Source organism: Macaca thibetana, chromosome 9 (assembly GCF_024542745.1).
Source record: "Macaca thibetana thibetana isolate TM-01 chromosome 9, ASM2454274v1, whole genome shotgun sequence".
NCBI classification, from domain to species: Eukaryota; Metazoa; Chordata; class Mammalia; order Primates; family Cercopithecidae; genus Macaca; species Macaca thibetana.
Window position 1 is genome coordinate 86,649,110 of NC_065586.1, and position 19,906 is coordinate 86,669,015.

The 19,906-nt window shown below is 38.3% G+C and overlaps 2 protein-coding genes across 3 annotated transcripts in view; one reads left to right on the forward strand and one right to left on the reverse strand.

Annotated features, from left to right (window-relative positions):
- RPP30 (ribonuclease P/MRP subunit p30) overlaps positions 1 to 19,906 on the forward strand; it is a 427,811-nt gene that overhangs the window by 259,557 nt on the left and 148,348 nt on the right. The window lies entirely within an intron of this gene.
- The window catches only part of HTR7 (5-hydroxytryptamine receptor 7), a 116,835-nt gene continuing 97,057 nt past the window's right edge, over positions 129 to 19,906 (reverse strand). The window contains exons 2-4 of one of the 2 annotated variants that reach the window (XM_050805760.1): positions 11,363 to 12,118; position 10,877; positions 4,664 to 5,121 (exon numbers count right to left, since the gene is read on the reverse strand). In XM_050805760.1, coding sequence (XP_050661717.1) covers positions 5,017 to 5,121; position 10,877; positions 11,363 to 12,118 — 862 coding nt within the window. In that variant the 3' untranslated portion in view covers positions 4,664 to 5,016. Of the gene's footprint in view, positions 3,960 to 4,663; positions 5,122 to 10,876; positions 10,878 to 11,362; positions 12,119 to 19,906 lie in introns of those variants that run through there. The other variant, XM_050805759.1, reaches the window with a different exon arrangement.

The window sequence follows — 19,906 nt, forward strand, 5'->3', positions numbered from 1 at the left end:
GGTATAATTCTTTCATCTTGGCTTTTTTAATGTACCAAAGACTAAACAGAACCGTTAGCTGCAAATCTACTTCTGATACTTGTCAACGTCTCTCACTTTCTGTTTCATATCAGCTATAGCAAATTTTCTTTTACATTTTTACTGATGACCACATCATATCTCTGTTAACATGTACCGCATAAGCAGGTTTTCTTTAAAAAATGTATTTAACCCAGCAGCAACTTAAAAAGCAAAGTATTTTAAATTAAGACATTATATTCCTTTTTCAGAGAACATGCAGACAAAACAAGTCTAAAGGGTGATCCAATTAAATAAATTTCTATCTCAGGGGGCTAGAACCTCTGAGTTGGTTCTCAAAGTCTGCATGTTTCATATTCAGTACCTAACAAGATATTCCTCACTGTAAGCTTAAAGCAAGCAATGACATCACAATATGCATTACTCTGAGTTGTTTTCAAAACGTGCTGACCCTCTGAAAGTTTCCAAATGGCTTCTTTGTGCGCTGTTACAGACCATCTGGCTAGCTGTAGATAAACAAGTTTCAACATATGGGCCATAGCACATACATGGCTCTGCTTCACTAGTGCAGAAAATTAAGAAAAGGATGCTCTCATGATATGAGTAGCTAACTCATGCAAGAGAAGCAGGACCATGTAGTGGAGGGCCTGACCTAAGGGGCACACAGAATAGCTTAATTCCATTTCCTTCTCTTCCATTCACTGGGCATGTTGCTGGATCACGGCAAGTCTTCTCTGTTTCCTCATATAAACATTTTTTTAAAGGTGCCAGTGAACTCTTGCCTTTCTCTCCTTCCCTCTATCCTTCTCATTAAGATATATCCATTATGGGCCTACCATATATGTGTTCCCAGCATGGTGCTAGGTAATGGGCATATTGTTGAGAAAAACAGACGTGGTCCCTACCCTTGAAGATTTACTGGACAATAATGAAGACATACATCAAATAAATGAGATCAGGAAGAATATCGCAAACTAAGAGGGAAAACATGTGTGATATCAGAAGGAGCATGAACAACTTTTCAAGACTCCAATATTTAGAAACACTTATAGCCATTAAATTGAAAACTCAATTGACAAGGAAAATGCTGAAAGGGAAATTCCCATTATCTCTAGATGGTAAATCAGACACTTATTATATTAGCATAAACTATTTGAAAAAATTGCCTGCATTTTCCATTCATATTTTTGACCCACTGCCTGCAATCAATGAACCTAATAAAACTACATGAAAATATGATCATCAAATACATGCACAAGCATATCAAGCCCATGACAACATAATCAATGCTTTCAGTTATGAAACAGTTGCTAGAAAACCTAGGAACTCTGAGTGTCTCCTGTTTAATATTTACAGAATAAAACTAAATGCTAAGGCAACAGTGACTCAGTTATCTCTTACAAGTAAGTGATTTACTTCTCAAGCATGGTTTCCCAGTACTCAGCCTTGCCAGAAAATGACAGCTGATACCCTAGAGTGAGAAGAGGAATAGTCCTTCTTGCTTGAACAGTCATTATATACAAAATGTTCATTTCAATGATTTTCCCAGTTCTTAGTTAAAACAAAAGCTGTGTCTTTGACACAAATTATATCATATGTGAAACTGTATTAATGATTTATTTTTCTCATCCCTTTGCCATTTCTACCTTTGCCTTTCATTTGCTGCCATATATTTAAAGTACAGTATACACATGAAGCTCAGCCTTTGTAGCCAGAATGAAGCAGAGAGGTCAACAGTCAGGCATTCAAGTCAGGCAGGATAAAGAGCCAATTTAAATCACGAAGGTCTTCATAAAAAATTAAACAACACATCTGAAAACTTGAATCAATCCAACTAACCATAGTGCCCTGTCTTGCACTACAGGAAAGAAAAAGTCACTCCCTAAAACCTGCTATAGCACTTACTATACTACATTGCGACAAACCGAGACATGTTTGCCATCTACCTGATGGCAAACTCTTAAAAGCAAGGACTGTGCCATACCCATCTTTGTCCCCTCGATGCCAGCAATGCCGAGTGTGCCAGGAGCCCAAACAATGCTCATTAATCAGATCAAGTAATGAACAGGCATTGTTTTATAAAAATAAAGTCACTAAGGCAATGAATCCTCACAGTGAAATGTAATTGAATCCAGAGCTGTCTTAGCTACCTGTTAGGATTTTAGCAAACATATAAAGTGTTTGCCCTTCAGTCATTCTACAGACAGCAACATGTATGACATAAGACCTTTAATTAAAAATTTTTACTTACATTGCTTTATTTCAGCTACAAATAAACTTTATTTGATGTAATGTAATAAAACATTTTCAAGTTTAACAATATGTATCTGACCATAAATAATCATTTAAATTATGAATATAATATATACGGTCACTTTAGCAAATTTGCGGTTCAGGAATTTATACAAGCTTTGTCTGAAAGGACAGTGCCCTCCTCCCCTTTCAGGAAAGGCAACTCTTCCCCATGTCTGGTAAGAAGCAATGTCAATAGGAGTTAGAAGAAGTCCATAATCCATGTCGGAATTCCACTTTATCCTGTGACAGGACAGCTTGCTTTATTGTAGGAAAATAATATTATCTTTCAGTTCTCTCTTATCAAATAAAGAATTGCATTCATTTTTCCCCTTGTAGGTACAGGTACTCTTCTATTCTCATCTGCTGTCTTTCTGTCTCCTTAGCTCTTAATTGCTACATAGTGCCATTTAAAAAATATATATCCGCAGAGAGACCTTTTCTGTTTCCTTACCTGCCCTTCATGTCTACCATTTTTTGGTGGGTAGGGGTGGGAATCAGAGGACAGAACTGCTTAGGCACACATTTGATTTAAGATACAGAGAACACAAAAACAAATAATCTAGAAGGAACAGACTGGTGTTCTAAAGCATTTCCCAAGAGTGGTCCAGGTGACCTTGCTTCACACAATTTGGTTTAATACAATGCAGCTCAACAAGAATGAACATGTTTATGCCCCATCTCCAGAAGCATCACAACATTTCATGGAAAACCCATCATTCCCACACTTCTTCCACATAACATACAGTTATGGGCCAGCCCATGGGTGGGCCCACTGCAGCCTGGTAGAAAATGAGAGTCAAAAGCATGCCAATAATCATGTTAATTACAATGCAGTTGGGTACCACTTGAGCTTCACTGCGATAAAAATCCTCACAGAAGGCATCACCCTCACCCCTCAAGACCCTTCAGAGCACAACAAAAAGCTTTGCTCAAGTTATATGCTTCTCTCCATCCTGAGACCTGTTCCTGAGTTATACCATAATAAGTGAGTTAACAAAGAAAGTACATTGGTGGGGAAATCACAGAGACCCTGCAGAAAAGCCAAACTATTTGACAGAAGCTTGAAACAAACACTGCTCTGGGAAATCATTTGTATTAGCTGATGACTGGATTCTGTTTTCTAACATAGACATGCAACATATTCAACACTACACTCACTGCAGTTTGCTTGGAAAAGCCTTCTGTCATACAACAAAATACATTCTGTCTCAGGAATGGTTCCTGCATATTCACCACAACACCTAGACTCAGAAGCATGGGAAGTGTGCATTGGAACTTTCTCCCACTTGCATGGATTTGGACATATGCAAAGCACCAGAAACTGCTTCCTTTGTGGAACTCAGTTCTGTCGGTGTGCTTACTGCTGAGATGATCTGCTATCTTAAACTGAGAACACACAACAGCACTGATCCACAGAAAAAAGGAGAAGTCACCATTTCCCTTGTAAGGTAATGTGTACAACAGATCACCCTGTTTGTCACGTTTTAGACATCCCAAGAAAGGAGAGAAGTCGCATTCCATTCTGCAGGCTCAGCAAATGACTTCCTTCTGTTTCCACCTCTAATTTGCCTTGTTTATTTCATCTCCATTGTTCTGCTTTCGATCATGAATCATGACCTTTTTTTCTACAGTAGTCAGCGTTTTGTCTAAAAAAAAAAGAGAGAGAGAAATAAGAAAATGATTTAGCAGAATCGTAAATGTGAGTTTTCATTTTGTGGTGGGTGGACTTAATTTTTACAGCAGTCAGTAATTTGAATCATTTGTGGCTTCTAATGGATTATGAGTATCCTTAAAGGGAAACAAAAAGTGCTGTGACTCTTTGGGTAAGTTTCATAACTCCCACAAGTTGCCAAGGCTTTAATATATTTGCAAATCAGCCCCAAATAACCCATTTAGAAATTCACCTTTTTAATACAGCCATAGCCAAAAATGACTTTGCTTTCAAAAATCCTTGCAAAATACTATTGCACTTGCCCTACTTGAAAAGAATAATGACTAAATAATGATTACCAACGAGAAGTGTTCTCTCTCTCAAACCTAGGAAGGTGTGTTATTGTAAGGTAAGTGTGCAGGGACCAAGAAACTTCACTTCTCTCCCTCGTTCCTAGATGCACAGAAGTGGTATTAGTGATAGAGAAGTGTCAGCCAATGGCTGAGAAAAGTCCCTTTCTCCTGGTGTAAAGCCGCTCCCCTAACTGCACCTCCACCGGCCTCGACTTACCACACTACATCATGTGCTTGAGAGCTAGGTCTATGAGGACCCAGAGCCTGGGACTGTGCAACCAATCTCAGCCTACCCACCCCATCTAAAGCACTCCCTACCCTGCCATTTGGCTATTTTGCCTGCAGTCCTGCTCTTCCTTCTTTGAGGTCCCCCTCTCAGCCCAGCCCTTCAGATGGGTGATCAATAGATGGATTTTGCTGGAGACATGGTTTCTGGCTTTTCCCCTCAGCCTCACACAATAACACTTGAGGACAAGTGCTGCACTTCAGCCCAGACCCAGCACTATAGGCTCCTAGGTATCTGAAGAGGGGACTGGCAACCATCTGTGCTCCACAGACACGTTCCTAGCCCAGGGCCTCTGTCTCTTCTCAGCACAGGAGAGACCACACTTTCTCCAGCTCAGCACTGCTCTGCTCACATAGTTCATGTTCTGAATTCCTCTAGGCCACAGCACTATCTCCAAAGTCTCCCTTTCCTTGCTACCCACCTGCTAACCAATTGTGATGGTCTGGAGATTGTAGCATCCACACAGACACCTGTGGCCTCTTTCCTAGTCTCAACAGCACCCTCCTTGTGCAGGCCCTCTTGACATGAGACCCCACTCTTGTATCAGTCTTCTAACCCATATCCCTTCTCCTATTGTGAAGCCTTCCATACATCATTTATACTGCATCCCTAGTCTCACTCCTGCTCAAAAGCCTTCATCTCCCTCCCTCACCCCTGCCCACTTAGCCCTCCATGCTGACCATAGACTACCCAGCTTCCCAGTACTGCTGAAGACATGCCCCAAACTTCTTGTCCACCTCTATCAACATCTGGGCCCCTCGGTCCATGCTGTCCCCTCTGCCTTGAGCAGCCACCACTCCACTTCCACCCCTACTATGTCTTCTTGTTAAAATCCTACTCCTTCTTCAAGACCCACCTCAAATATCCCCCTGTTCTTGATTTCTACCATGGATATTTTCTTTCTAAGAATGCCCCTCAAGACTTATTTTTCTTCTGTACTCCTCTGTACTGCTTGATTTTATATTGTGCTATATGAATTTATTATCTACTAATAGAACAAAAATATATAAATATTAGACAAAGCAAGGGCGGGAAATCACCTGCCTTCCTTAAAGAAACATTGCAAAGTTAAAATGTAGGCAATTGCGAAGCATGAAGCAAATAAGCTATTATTACTAATTGATGATTTAGTAAAAATAAAATGATGACTTAATGAAAATAAATCATCTATGGAGAAGAAAAGTCCATGAAATAGCAAACTTTTTGTTTGTTTCTGCCTTTAAGGCAGCATCCGATCACAGATACCCAGGGTTTCAGAGGCTTTGATGCTTCTTCCCAATTTTCTCTGGGATCTATTTTATTTTATTTTATTTTATTTTTAATTACTGGTTTCCACAAAGAAAGAAAGTACCTTTCAGGATGCTTCACAACAAACCCTGGAGCACTGTATTGGCAGAATTCATGGCAGAAACCCAAGGTTACTCTGCTACAAGTCACCACTAGGACTCCTGCAATCCACAGGAATTATAAGAGGCCCTTTGAAGACAATGACAATACAATCACCAGGAAAAAAGGGAGCAGGAAAAGAAGACCTACTTTAAAACAATTTCATGACATTCTTTTATATGGAAGTATTTAGCAAGCGCTGTTCAATGTTATTCATAAATGACATCAACAAAATTCATGAAAACAGGATACTTAAAAGCAATTGATGGCAATTCAAAGCAAATCCATAAGTAATCAAATTTAAAAAGAAAAAAGAATCCTTGATTATATTTCATTATCACATTTGGTTTTATATTACCAATCTGTGAATACTTGTGAAAAGGATTAAAATTGATAGCAGTAAATTAAAATTACCAGTGCAAAAGTATTCACAACTTTTCCCCCATCTATTCACTTCATTACCCCAGGGAAAATTTTCAAGTGCCTGTTGAACTCCTGAGGTTCTGGTTATGCTGATCAAGAAAATGGGGAAAAATAGGTAAATATTTGGGAGTAGGAACACAGTCTCACAGGTTTACACAGGAAAGAAAGAAACTATTATGTAGGAGAATACGTAGAGCCAAGAAGGCAGAACAGGGCGAGAAGGTTAAGAGAGACTAGAAGCCCAGAAGCTAATGGGAGGAAAAGAGCTGGAGAAAGCCCAGAGTCTGGAGGAGCCCAGAGTCTGTAGGGTGACCACAAGATGAGTGAGAGCTAGAGAGAGGCAGGGGGAGCAAAGGGTTCTGATTACAAGTCTCCTACTAGCCACCACCACCTCTACAGCCACCCCAGCATACTAGATTAAAAGCTTCCAGAGACTACAACTGTCATTTACTCACCTTTCTACCCTACCCATGCCTGGTTCCATACCTTGTATATAGCAGACCCTCAAATGTTTCTGGGAAAAACAAGCCAATTTTCTGGGAAAAACAACATCCATTTTTTACCTTCTGAGTTACCCACACAGTGCTACTGCATCAGTCTTGACCACTGTGATGACTCCATTCCCCTACCTGCAGATTCACTGATGGCTTACTATATTTACACCAGAGTATCACAACTTTAGCAATAAGGACTGGGTACTTCTTTGTTGGAGCGGGGAGGGGGGCAGGGGTGCTGGCCTGTATACTGTAAAATCCTTAACAGCAGCCCTGGCCTCTACCCAGTAGATGCCAGAAGCGTCCCACCCCCACTTGTGACAACCAAAAATGCCTCCAGAAAATGCCAAATGTTTCCAAAGAGTTGGGATGGGAGGCAAAATTACTCCTGATTAAGAACCATTTGTCAATACTAAAAGTCCAAATTATTGGAGCTGGCATAGAAGATCCTTTACAATTTCATCTCAATCTACTTTTCTGCTTTGATCTCCAACAGTTCCTGCACCCAAATGCTTAGTTTCAGCCAGGTGGTCCTTTGTATAAGCTCCCACATTGGTGCCTTTACAAAAAAAGTCCTCTTCACCTAGAATAACATTTCTGCTCTCCTTTCACTATAAATGCTTTGACCAACTTAATAGACATTCTTGAGTTTATATCCTTCAGGAAGTCTTCTCTGATCAGGGTTAGTATAAGCTCTGGGTTATTTTCCTTTCCTTTGAATCCTATAGCTTTTCCTGTCTCCACATTTCCTTATTACAGAAAGGTTGCATGTGCGTATGTCTTAGCCTAGCCAGGCTGCTATAACAAAATACCATAAACTGGTAGCTTATAAACAACAGAGATTTATTTCTTAGAGTTCAAGAGGCTGAGAAATCCAAGATTAAGCCACCAGCAGATCCCATGTCTGGTGAGGGCTCGCTGTCTGCTTCATAGAAGGTAACTTCTAACTGCGTCCTCACATGGTAGAAGATGTGAACAAGCTCCCTCAGGCCTCTTCTATAAGGGCAATAATCCCATTTATGAGGGCCCTGTCCTCATGACCTAATTACCTCCTAAAGAATCCACATTTTCATACTATTGCATTGGGAATTTGGTTTCAAAATACGAATTTTGCAGGAGACACAAATATTCAGGCCATAGCAACATATGTCTGTTTGTGTAAGGTATATCCAACAAAAATATATGCACAAGGACATGAGAGATATCATCTGTTTTCTGTATTTTCCTCAATGCATGGCAGCCACATTAGAAATTTCCTAAAGCTGATGGATGTTTTTAGGCTAATCATCCTTAATGAAGTGGATATTCTGTAATTATAAATTCAAACTGAGAGAAATGTAAAGAGGATACAGCAGACTATGGCTTGTGGGCCAAATACAACTGGCAGCCTCTTTTTGTAAATAAAGTTTTATTGGTACACAGGCCTATCCGTTTACTTATGTCAGTGACAAATTACTCATCAGTGAGAAGAGTAGTTTCAATAGGGACCATATGGCTAGCAAAGTTTAAAATATTTACCACTTGGCCCTTCACAGTTAAAGTTTGCTGACCTCTGTGTTAAGCTAACAGGAAAACAACACCCAAGCCTCCAGACCAGCTAAAGATACAAAGGCAAATATCTTTAGACTTTACGTTAGCTGATTTATTTTTATAAAAGGCACAGTAGCATAGAAGTTAAAAGCACTTTTGAACATAGATGTCCTGGGCTCAAATCCAGCTCTGTCACTCTCTGTATGACTGTGGGGGAAATTATTTTACTTCTCCAAGCCCTTGTTTTGTTATTTTCAGAATGGAAATGAAGAAAACTAACCTATCATAAACTTTTGAGGATTAATTGATCAAATTCACATAAAGTGCTCAGCAAAGTGCCTGAGAGTGAGTCTTGAGCAAACACAAGCTATTATTTTAAATTGGAAAACCTTTTAGTGTTACATTTTAAAGATTACCATTTTATGATCTATCTGAATTATCTATGAATTATTAACTAAAATAATCAATAAAATTATTCTCAAGTTCTTTGACCCTATAGGATGCATGCAAATATAGCAGTGTTTCCTAGCTCATGACATTATCTGTTCTTTCCTAGTTTATACACTGGCTGCTTAACTGGATCCCCTGCCCTCCTCACTATTGCCAGAGAGACCTTCCCATGTTACTCCTGAGAACTAGAACCAACACGCTTTCCTTTTCCTGTGCTAAACAATGCTGGAGCCAGGCAAAATAACCTAGCTATTTGTTCTAGGAAGTAGTCACTTTCAGAAGATAAGACTATATGCCAACAAAAATAGCCTACTTATCAAAACTAATAGTTTGCTCATTAGCACTTACTTCACAGCCCTCATCTAGTTGTACTTACCAGTCTAAAGCTATTATGTCATAAACTCTGCCTAATCTTCACCAGTTCCCCACCTTCAAATCACCCAGCCAAAGCCCCAAAACTCTATCAATATCCTTGCCTTATTTCCTTCATCTGAGAAACTACTAAGACTGTCTAGGAGTGGATACCACTCATAGTGCAGTAAGTCTAATAAACTTTACTTACTTAGTGTAACAAGTCATTCTCATTGTCTTCTTAGAGAGCTTACGGCTAGTCTCCAGCTCGAAAATATTCTGAGACTCTTCACTGCCTATATACTGAAGTCACTTGACAAGTATTATTGCATAACATTCCATAGAAGCATCGGAGTGATTCATATCACAGCTACCACTTAGGGACTGTGTGAACATAGGTCAGTTACTTTATGCTCCTGAGCCGTAAGTTGTTCTTCTGAAAAGTGGGGATGCCAGAAGCACCTATTTTGCAGGTAGCATGCTGCATAGCACATAGCAGGTGTTCAATAATGGTTAGCAGTTATTACTTTTATTTATCATCTATTATGTGTCAAGTACTGTACTAGATTCTGCAGAAAGAAATCTGATTAAGACATAGTTCCTTCTCTGAAGGAATTCAGAATCTGGTGGGAAAATCCTAATGGTAAATTCAATGAACTCTTACAGGCATAGTAAGATCTCTGGGTTTGCTCATAGTACATGTTCTAGAACTTAAAATTACATTATTTTTTAATGCTACTTTTTATATTGTGAACAATCTCATGTGTACAAAAGAGTATATAGAAGTAAACATGAATGCCTGTGAAGCTACACTCAGCTTAAGAATTAGCATAACTGTAGTCTTCCAACTTTCAGTTGTAAGATAAAGGCAGTCCAGTATAAGAAAAATGAGTAGCACTGGGATTCAGATGATGTGGGATCTAGACTTAGTTGTGACACTAGCTAAGTGTGAGACATCTCACTTTTCAACTCCCAGTTAGCTCTTCTGTTGAATGACAGGGGTGGACAAGATGACTGGGAAGGTCCCTCTCTGCTAGAGTGGTCCCTGGTTCTCTAGTCTGCTCCTTCCTGCCAGGCTGTGAAGATGGACACCTCCAACATTAATCTGCTCACTGTCTCAACAGAACCTTCCAATTTTTCATTCCAAGTTTATTTTTCCCCTGACTTTCAAATGTGAAGAAATCTCCTCTACCTCACATTTAAAACAGAGTCTTCATCTGACATGTTGACACCTCTAACTAATATACTATCTCTTTCCTTCTTTACAATGTCAATTTTTTAACACGTGGGTCACTTCTGAAATTTCCATTTCTCTATCACCATCAGATCCTTTTTCAGATCCCAAGACCCTATGGTAATTGCTTCCTTGAAAGTCTTTTAAGACTTCTTAGACCAATTCTTGGTTCTCTCCTGCCAAGATGGCCAGGAACATTTCCTAAACGGTCCTGTGGCTCTTTTCCTTTTCTTTTTTAGAGGCAGGTCTTGCTCTGTCAACCAGGTTGGAGTGCAATGGCATGATCATAGCTCACTGCATAATCCAACCCCTGGGCTCAAGCTATCCTCCTGCCTTGGCCTCCCAAGAGGCTAGGATTACAGAGGCACTCTACCATGTCTGGTTCTTGAGACCCACACTAATCACTCTTCTTTTTCCTGGGCTGCCTCCTTTCAGCCCAGGTGAATGTAACTGCATACTAGAGAGATCATTGTGCCTCCTACCTCAAAAGAAGAATTTATCGGTGAAGGTTGAAGTCATCAAAAAAGTTTTACTAGATAGAAGAATAATAACAACTAAAATAATAATGTTACACAAATTCAGATGTAAGGACATAATTTGGATGTCATTTATGGAGAAAGAATGGAAAATATCACCTCTTTGTTGTCAATCACATCAATTGCAATTCTTCAGCAAATTAGTCTCATCTACCAATCCAACTAAGTACCTATTTTTGGCTTTTGGAATTTTACTGGGTGGAAGATTGGAATCTATACTGTTGTCAATTCAAATCTGGTATGTTTAGTAAAAAATAAGCTAGCTACTCGTTCAGGAAACTTTCTGTGATGTGCTTCAAAAAGCTGCATGAAAGGGTTTGGGGGATAAAAGGAAAATAATGATAAATGACCTTACAGCACAAACTCAGCTCTCTCTGGCCTCTCAGCAAGCTTCAGGGCTTCATGCATGCCTGCAGCTGAGAGCTTCCGGTTGATATTCCGGTACTGGCACTGAAGCAGGCTGCGATAGGTGGTCCTCAGGTCCCGGTTGAAGAAGGCATATATAAAAGGGTTAATGAGAGAGTTTGCATAGCCTAGCCACAGAAATGTCCTCTCCACCCACAGTGGGATGCAGCTGCAGGAAGTGCCACAGATGAAGGGTCTGGCTGTCGAGAGGAGGAAAAATGGCAGCCAGCACACGGTAAAGGCCCCGACGATGATCCCCAGGGTGGTGGCTGCTTTCTGTTCCCGCTTAAAGATGGAGATGTTTTTCCTTTCATGCTTGAGGAGTCTCGAAAGGTTTGCACACTCTTCCACCTCCTTCTGGAGCTTCACTATGCCATTCAGGGCGATGACGCTGTCTGGCTCCACTCGAGGGAAGCCAGGGAATTTGTGTTTGGCAGCACTCTTCCTGGCAGCCTTGTAAATCTGGTAGTACATGAAAAGCATGACGGACATGGGGATATAAAATGCCACTGCGGTAGAGTAAATCGTGTAGCCAAAGTCCTGGCTGATCAAGCACACCTTATCGTCATTTACATTCTGAGCCCATCCAAAGAGCGGAGGTAAAGTGATGGAGGCAGAGAGAAGCCAGACGGAGAGAATCATCTTCGCCATGCATTTCCCATTTTGCCTCACAGGGTAGGTGAGGGGCCTTGTGATTCCAAGGTACCTAGTGGAGAGATAGAAAGATAACAGGTGAACACTGTGATCATAACTGGTCAGCTGAGCAAGTCCTGCCAGCCAGGTACCAGCACCAGTCCTCACAACAGCCCTTCTAGGTAGGCATCATTACTCCCATTTTGCAGAAAGGTAAACTAAGCCTCTGAGATGTTACCTATTTTATTCCAGGTCACAAAGAGGCAATGCCAGATTGTAGCCTGAGAGCCCTCTGGCTCTAAAGTCAGTCCATGCTTTTTGCATGCCTTACAGTTTTTCACAATCCATATAGTCAACAAAGTTTAAAGAGCTCCCCCTCCCCATGACCACAGCCACCAAAATCAGCCAGGACAACATATCAACTCTGATGTAGGATGCTGTGACACATTCTCAAAACAACCAAGGTCTACCACACTCTGGTATTATACACCCAGTGATCACCCCAGCTGTCTTAATTTAGGCCAGCTTTTAATTCATTTTAGCTTTCCCTTTGCATTACAGCAAAAGCATTTCTTTAAGATCACACAGATCCGTGAGATAGTCTGGGAATCCTAGAGTGTTGAAATGGTTAGCAGAAAATGATATTATTATTATTATTTACCCACAGAAAAGTCTCGCACAACAGCAATGTCAGAGGAACAATCTAAGAAATAAAAACATTCTGCCTTCTCTCTCCAGTTCTTAGGAGAATCACAAAACAAGGGTACAGTTCTGCAAAATATTAGGGAAATCCAGCATTTTCTCTGTGCTTAGTTCTATACAGGGAATAAATATGACTCCAAGTCTGTGATCAAGGATTTGTAATGCAAACAAATCTGTGCACACAGAGAAAACATATACAGAAAAGATATTCTGCCAAATGCTTAATATTTTTCAGCTTTTCAAACCTGTGTTTTCCTCATATTTAATAGCCTTAGATTCTATTTTGGGAAGCTTGGAGCACTTGAGAAGCAAAGACAGAAAAAAAGATGGTCATTTTGTTGTTGTTTTTACTTCCTTTATGTATATAAAAGATACATTATTGAAACATAAAAAGGAAGGATACAGAGAGTCCCTAACTTACCAACAGGTTATTTTCTGAAAGTTGGCCAGTTAGTAGGTTAGAACTTAAAAAACAATTTCTGCTAGAAATATCCTTTAATACTTAAATTATCCCACAAAAGTCCAAAATCATACTTTCACAATGAAAATTAGCATCACTATAACACTTACAAGAAGACAACATCGAAATACAGTAAAAAATGATGAGCCAGATGTTCTTACTCCTCTAGAATTCTTTCCTTCAACAAGTATTAGTGGAGCTCGTTTTACTGGACAGGTACTGTTCCAGGTGTTGGAGATATGGCAGTGGGTAGAAGAGATGAAAATCCTGCGTGCAGGCAAATGGAGAAATCATGTCGGATGAAGGGGAAAATCCGACACCATGGTAATGTTGAAGGGGACTTCTGATCCCTTCCAAGGACTCATGCGTTCACAATGCTGGGTTCTTCATTTGCCAAATTCTGCCTTCCCTTTTCCTTAATAAAGTTGACCTACAATCACTACCCTTAGACTTATCAGCTGTAGTTAGGATTATGATGCTGCTCCCAAACAGAATGAGGGAAGAGAGAGAGGGAGGCTTTCCTTAGAATGCAAGAACAAGAGTTAAGAAAAAGGCAGGCAGTGTGGGGGAAAGTAACTCAGAAGAAGAGAGGGAGGGAAGGAGGAAGGAAGACGGAAAAGGGAGGAGGGAGGGAAAAGGAAAATCTAGTCCTTGTTCTCAACCAGCTCCTGTGAATGTGGCCTTTTGGGCACCTTCCTTATTCCCCCAGCAGCCTTTCCCCAGACCTGCACTTTGATTTCTTGTCACTCTTGGTCTACAGCCCCATTGTAAACTGCCTGCTCTCAAGCCTGAATGTGGCATCCAAGACATGAGCCCAGGTCAGTACCTCAGGTTCACCAAGGAGTGAAGTCCAGCAGGTAGAGGTTACTGTACACAATTCCCCAGGGGGCCACCAGATGGCATTGTCAGACCATTTTACACCTACTTACTGGGATTGGGGGTGTGTCGATAGGGTAGATGGTTGATGTAACAGGTGTTATGTTGGAAAAATTAAGACAAAAAAAGAAGTTATATTTTATTTGTGGAGAATTAAAAAAATTAGCAAGCCTGGAATTCACAACCTAGTAAACTCCTATTTTGAGGAAATCCTTTTTCTCTCCCATTTCTTCATACTTTCCTTACTAGAACTATGCCTTCCCACTTAAGTAACAATTCCATCTTTTTCCTGGTTAAGTAAATAATATAGAATTCACAAAGATTAATCCTGAGAGATTAATAAAGTACAAATAACATTTCGGAATATTAATCTCATTTAAATGGTATGTTTATTCATTCTAGTACACTTAGGCTGACACATTATATTTCAATCATGGTGATTAGTCTACATTCAGCCTGCCCTGGATGTACAAATTATATTTCATAAACTCTGTTCTACTTTAGGCACCATTCTCTAATTATTTCAAGACATCCTACAATAAGATAGTTATATTTACTTCTTAGGCCCCTCACTTCCACCTGGTGAGACATTATAAGGCTAAAATCAACTGAAATATTACTAGAAAAAAAAATGAGTGCTCACTGAAGTGTCTGGATATAAAATAAATAAACAAAAGTTAATAGTTTATGTTTTAACCATTAACAATCAGAAAATAGTGTGGAGATGATGCAATTAACAACAATTAAAAACATCTAGGAAAAAGCTTTTTAAAAATAATACCTAGGGCCTATATGGAGAAAATACAAAATGCTACTGAGGTACATTTTTAAAAATACTTAAATCCATGGGGGAAAAACTTGTTTTTTCAATAAGAAAATCTAGTATTATAAAAGTACCTATTTCCCCTCAATCTATAAATACTATATAACCCCAAATGAATAAACTGGCATGGCTTTTGTTAATGATTTTAAATCTCACCAAGTCAACATGCAAAAATGTACAGATAATCTGAAAAAGAATAATGAAGGGATACTTTTCCTATTAAAAAAAAAGCCACAGAAATAAAAGTCCCCCCAAAATTATTCAAAAAGATGTCAATAAAACAGGATAGTTTCAAATTGATTCAAATATATAAGAGAATTCAATATAAAAGGAGTCACTTTAAATCACTAGTAAAAAATTGGATATTCATAAAGTCTCACAACTGTTCAGCAATTGAGGTAAAAGTATTACTGGCTTCTTACCTTTCTTTTGATTAAATATAAATCCCAGATGGATCAAAGATTATCATGTAAAAAAAATTAAACCCTAAGACTATGAGAAAATATTGGCAAGTATTTCACAATCCTGAGATGACAAAGGCCATTCTTAACTATAATACAAAAGCTTGAAAGTATAAAATGAAACATCAATAAATGTTTGTAACAAACAAAATAAATGAGTGACATTTATAAGCAACATTTAGTTTAATTCAAAAATCATTCTGTGAAGAGTTAAAAGTCAAATCATAAACTAGAAATCTAAATGGCAATATCACAATATTCACAGATTTCCTACAGGTCAATACAAAACACAACCATCCCATAGTAAGAACTTCATAGTTTGTAAAAGAAAAAGGAAAAAGCCAACCATCCCTCAAAAAATATTGAAGCAACTGATCAAAGAAGAAAAACTAATGGCCAAAGCCAGGTGCCGTGGCTCATGCCTATAATCCCAGCACTTTGGGAGGCCAAGGTGGAAGGATCACTTGAGGCCAGGAGTTTGGGACCAGCCTGAGCAACAGAGCAAGACGCCATCTCTACTTTAAAGACAGAGACAGAGAAACTATGACCAATAAGCACTTAAAAATATGTAGAACTTCATTAATAATCAAAGAGATGCAAATTTTAAAACGACATATTTTTATCATTTGCCAATATTTAAGAAAGACCAAATCCAATATTAGAAAACTGTGAAAAAGCAATCGTTCTATTAGGTTGCTACTGGAAGTGTCAACTGAAATAATTCTGGTAGACAGTTTGGTAATTAATCAGATATCTAGGATTTTGTCTTAAGAAGATAATTGTACAGATGCAAAATGACTAATGTGCAGAGATGTTGCTAAACACATAATAGAGGAAAAAGGATGCAATCTAAGTATTATCAATAGGAGATTAGATATGGTATACATATATATATACTGTATATAATATGTATAATGCAACCATTAAAATGATGATGTATATCTGTATTTACTAACACAGAAACAACAGAAGAGTGCATTAAAAATGCATTGATAATAGAATATCGTATAACATATTTTATTAACCTTTCTACATAAAACTGGGTGTATGCCTGTGTGAGCACGTCTGTGTATGCACAGATGTCTACAAGAATATTAACTAAAATATCAATAGTAGTTCTACCTGAGATGTAGAAATTTTAATGATTTTAAATTTTCTTTATATTTTTCTATGCTTGATATTTTTGTAGTGAGCACGTAAAAAAACCCCACTACTTTAAGAACAAAATAAAAGATTTAAGAGGATTCTGAGATTCCTAAATTACTAAATGATTCTGGCAATAGAAACAATCTGGTTCATAAAACCTTTAGAAAGCTGATAATTAAATCTTATATTGTTTTATTTGATTAGCTTGTCAAAAGTGCTTTATTATAATACATTCATAAGTTCATACAAAAGAAAAAGAACTCATTGGCATTTAAAATCCCATAATTACTATATAAAGTAATATTGGTATTCAGGGAAGTGTTTCTCTAAATTATACATTCATTCTTCCAAACCTTGTATCGGATAAATCTTACCTTCAAGGGAGAGAAAGAAAAAAAGAAAAAAAAACTAGACTGATTTTTAATATTCCTTAATTATGCATGTTTAATATTTATCACACTAACATTTTATCCTCACTGTTAATTAGAAAGCAGGATGCTTATAAAGTCTTCAAAATTTTACTGTAAAATGCATACAAATGTTAAAGTACAGTAAATCTCGGAGACAAAAGCACCAAAGTATTATATAATTGAGAAATATATGCAACTCACATTAGGGGTGCCATTGCAGCACAGGTTCAGAGAAAAAGAGGATTAGGGAGCTATAATCTGCATAGAGAGGGATCGGAAGCAAACTAACTCTGCTGCCTGTCTTCTGTTCTAACTGTATAGAAATGGTAAATAACGGTTCTTTAATCAAATGGCTTTTTCTGAGTTTCACTGCTATCGAATAATAATTTAGGGAGTAAAAGAAACTGGGTAGAATTATTCTGAAATATGGTGGTTTTTCAGAATGTTCAGCTTAAAAAGGGTTCACACACTTAGAACACCTCCTCCAGGAGATTCCTCCCTTGCAGTTGGCAAAATCCACTAGAATCTCCAGCTAATGTCAGTGGCTCCTGAAACTGCCAGATTATCAGAATCACTCAGGAGCTTTAGAAACATGCAGATTCCCAAGCCAATATTCTCATTCAAGGATTGGAGACCTAGGACTTTGCGTTTAGGATTGACTGTTCTGGGTCTTTATCCCACACACTGCTGTCAAAGCAGCCTTCTCCCATTCAATTACAAGGACTTTATACTTATCACATGAAGGGCTTTACTTACTATATATTTCATCTGAACAGTTTGCTTCCAGTTTAGTCTAACAAAATCATTATGAATCATGTTTCCATTATCTCAGCTATTAGATTTATTTCCCAGTACTGTGCTAAATGAGATATGTGTGGTCTTTATGTTTTAATCAAGTTGTAGATTTTTCTTAAGCACATAATACTCAACAGGGTTTTTTAAAACCTTTTTGACCATAGTTCACAAAAAGAAATATAACATTTTACCTATATAATAAACTGATATGTGTGTATATTTATATTTAGGAAATTAAAAGTTTCACGCATCTATATTTACCATTATAAACCATTATTTACTCTCTTCTATTCTATTTCAGACTTTTTAAGTGCTGGCCTTAATGCACTAAATTGATTTCATAACCCATTATTGGATCAAGGCCTAAAGTTTGAAAATTACTCACCTTCACCAAACACATGAAAAGGTGTTTAACATCCTGAGTCATGAGAAAAATGCAGATTAGCACAATGAAATGTCACTAACAGCCATCAGAGTAGTTAAAATTAATGATGATGATGATGATGATGATGATGATGATGATGATGATAAAAGCTATGATGCCAAGTGTTCTGTGAAGATATGAAACAATTGTGATTCTCACACATTACTGGTGGGAGTGTAACCTGAGGCAGTAACTTTGGGAAACTATTTTGTAATATCTACTAAAGCTAAATAATACACACACTATGATCTAGCAATTCCAAGTATATAATGAATATTAACCAAAATACACATACAAAACTTTATAGCAGCACTGTTGGTAATAGCCCCAAATGAAACTCACCCACTCTACAAAAGTAAAATTAGTATAACTCTATAATAGTAGGATAAGTACATAAACTGTGGCATATTTATGCAATGGAATTCTATAAAACAATGAGAATGAACCCACTACTGCTTGTCAACATGGATGATTTTCACAAACATAAGGTCGAGCTAAAGAAGCTAAAAAACAAAAGAGAACATACTATTCCAAACCAGGCAAAACTAGCCCCTGGTAACAGAAGCCACAATGGCAGTTACCTGTGGGGAACAGTAGGTCCTAAGCAGTGAGGGTGCAGGAGGAAAGCTTGGAGTTCTGAAAATGTTCTTTCTCTTCCTCTGGGTGTGTTAAGCAGGTATGCTTACCTTGTAGAAAGTAAGTGAGCTATTCAGTTATGACTGGTGCAGTGTTCTGGATGTATGTAAATCAGGGTTTTTTTAAATACTAAAAGTAAATTTTTAACAATACACTGAACTGGCCGGGCGCGGTGGCTCAAGCCTGTAATCCCAGCACTTTGGGAGGCTGAGACGGGCGGATCACGAGGTCAGGAGATCGAGACCATCCTGGCTAACACGGTGAAACCCCGTCTCTACTAAAAATACAAAAAACTAGCCGGGCGAGGTGGCGGGCGCCTGTAGTCCCAGTTACTCAGGAGGCTGAGGCAGGAGAATGGCGTAAACCTGGGAGGTGGAGCTTGCAGTGAGCTGAGATCCGGCCACTGCACTCCAACCTGGGCGACAGAGCGAGACTCAGTCTCAAAAAAAAAAAAAAAAAAAAAAAAAAAAAAATACACTGAACTTATCATTTGCCATTAACCTAGATGCTGACCTGTTCTCTAAAACCATCATTACAGTGGGGTTCCAATATACTTTTAAACCATTTCCATCAGTGTTTCTAAGCTGCACTTATAGTTAGGACCAATAAACAACTTAAATTCCTTATTCTGCCCTCAGCATTGAGGGAGGGAAGTAGATAAAAGAGAAGGGGAGAAAAAGCAACAAAATTCAATCAAGTCTGGAAACACAGTAGCAAAGCCTCCTCTTTGAGAAAGCATATTATCATTAAACAAAAAGGAGAGTTTCCCTTAAGAGAGAAAATCAGATTTAATTAAAATAAAACAAATCACTTAATTCTAAAAGTACCTGTAAAAATTCATATATTATATTTGTTAACTGTTGCTACATAACTAATTAGCCCACTTTAGTGGCTTAAAACACCACCAAGGAAAACCCTGTGGCAAAAAAAAGAAAGAAAAAGAAAACTACATAACTATTAAAGGATTTTTAGATAATTATACAAACTCATGAAAATGAATAGTGTGAGAGATTAGTAGTGACCCCTGAATTATACTTGTTAATTACCTCAGTTGTATATGGATTCACAATAAACTAAATTTTCCCAAAGAATTTGGCCTTTTATTCCTCAGAAAAAGGGGGTGGGGGT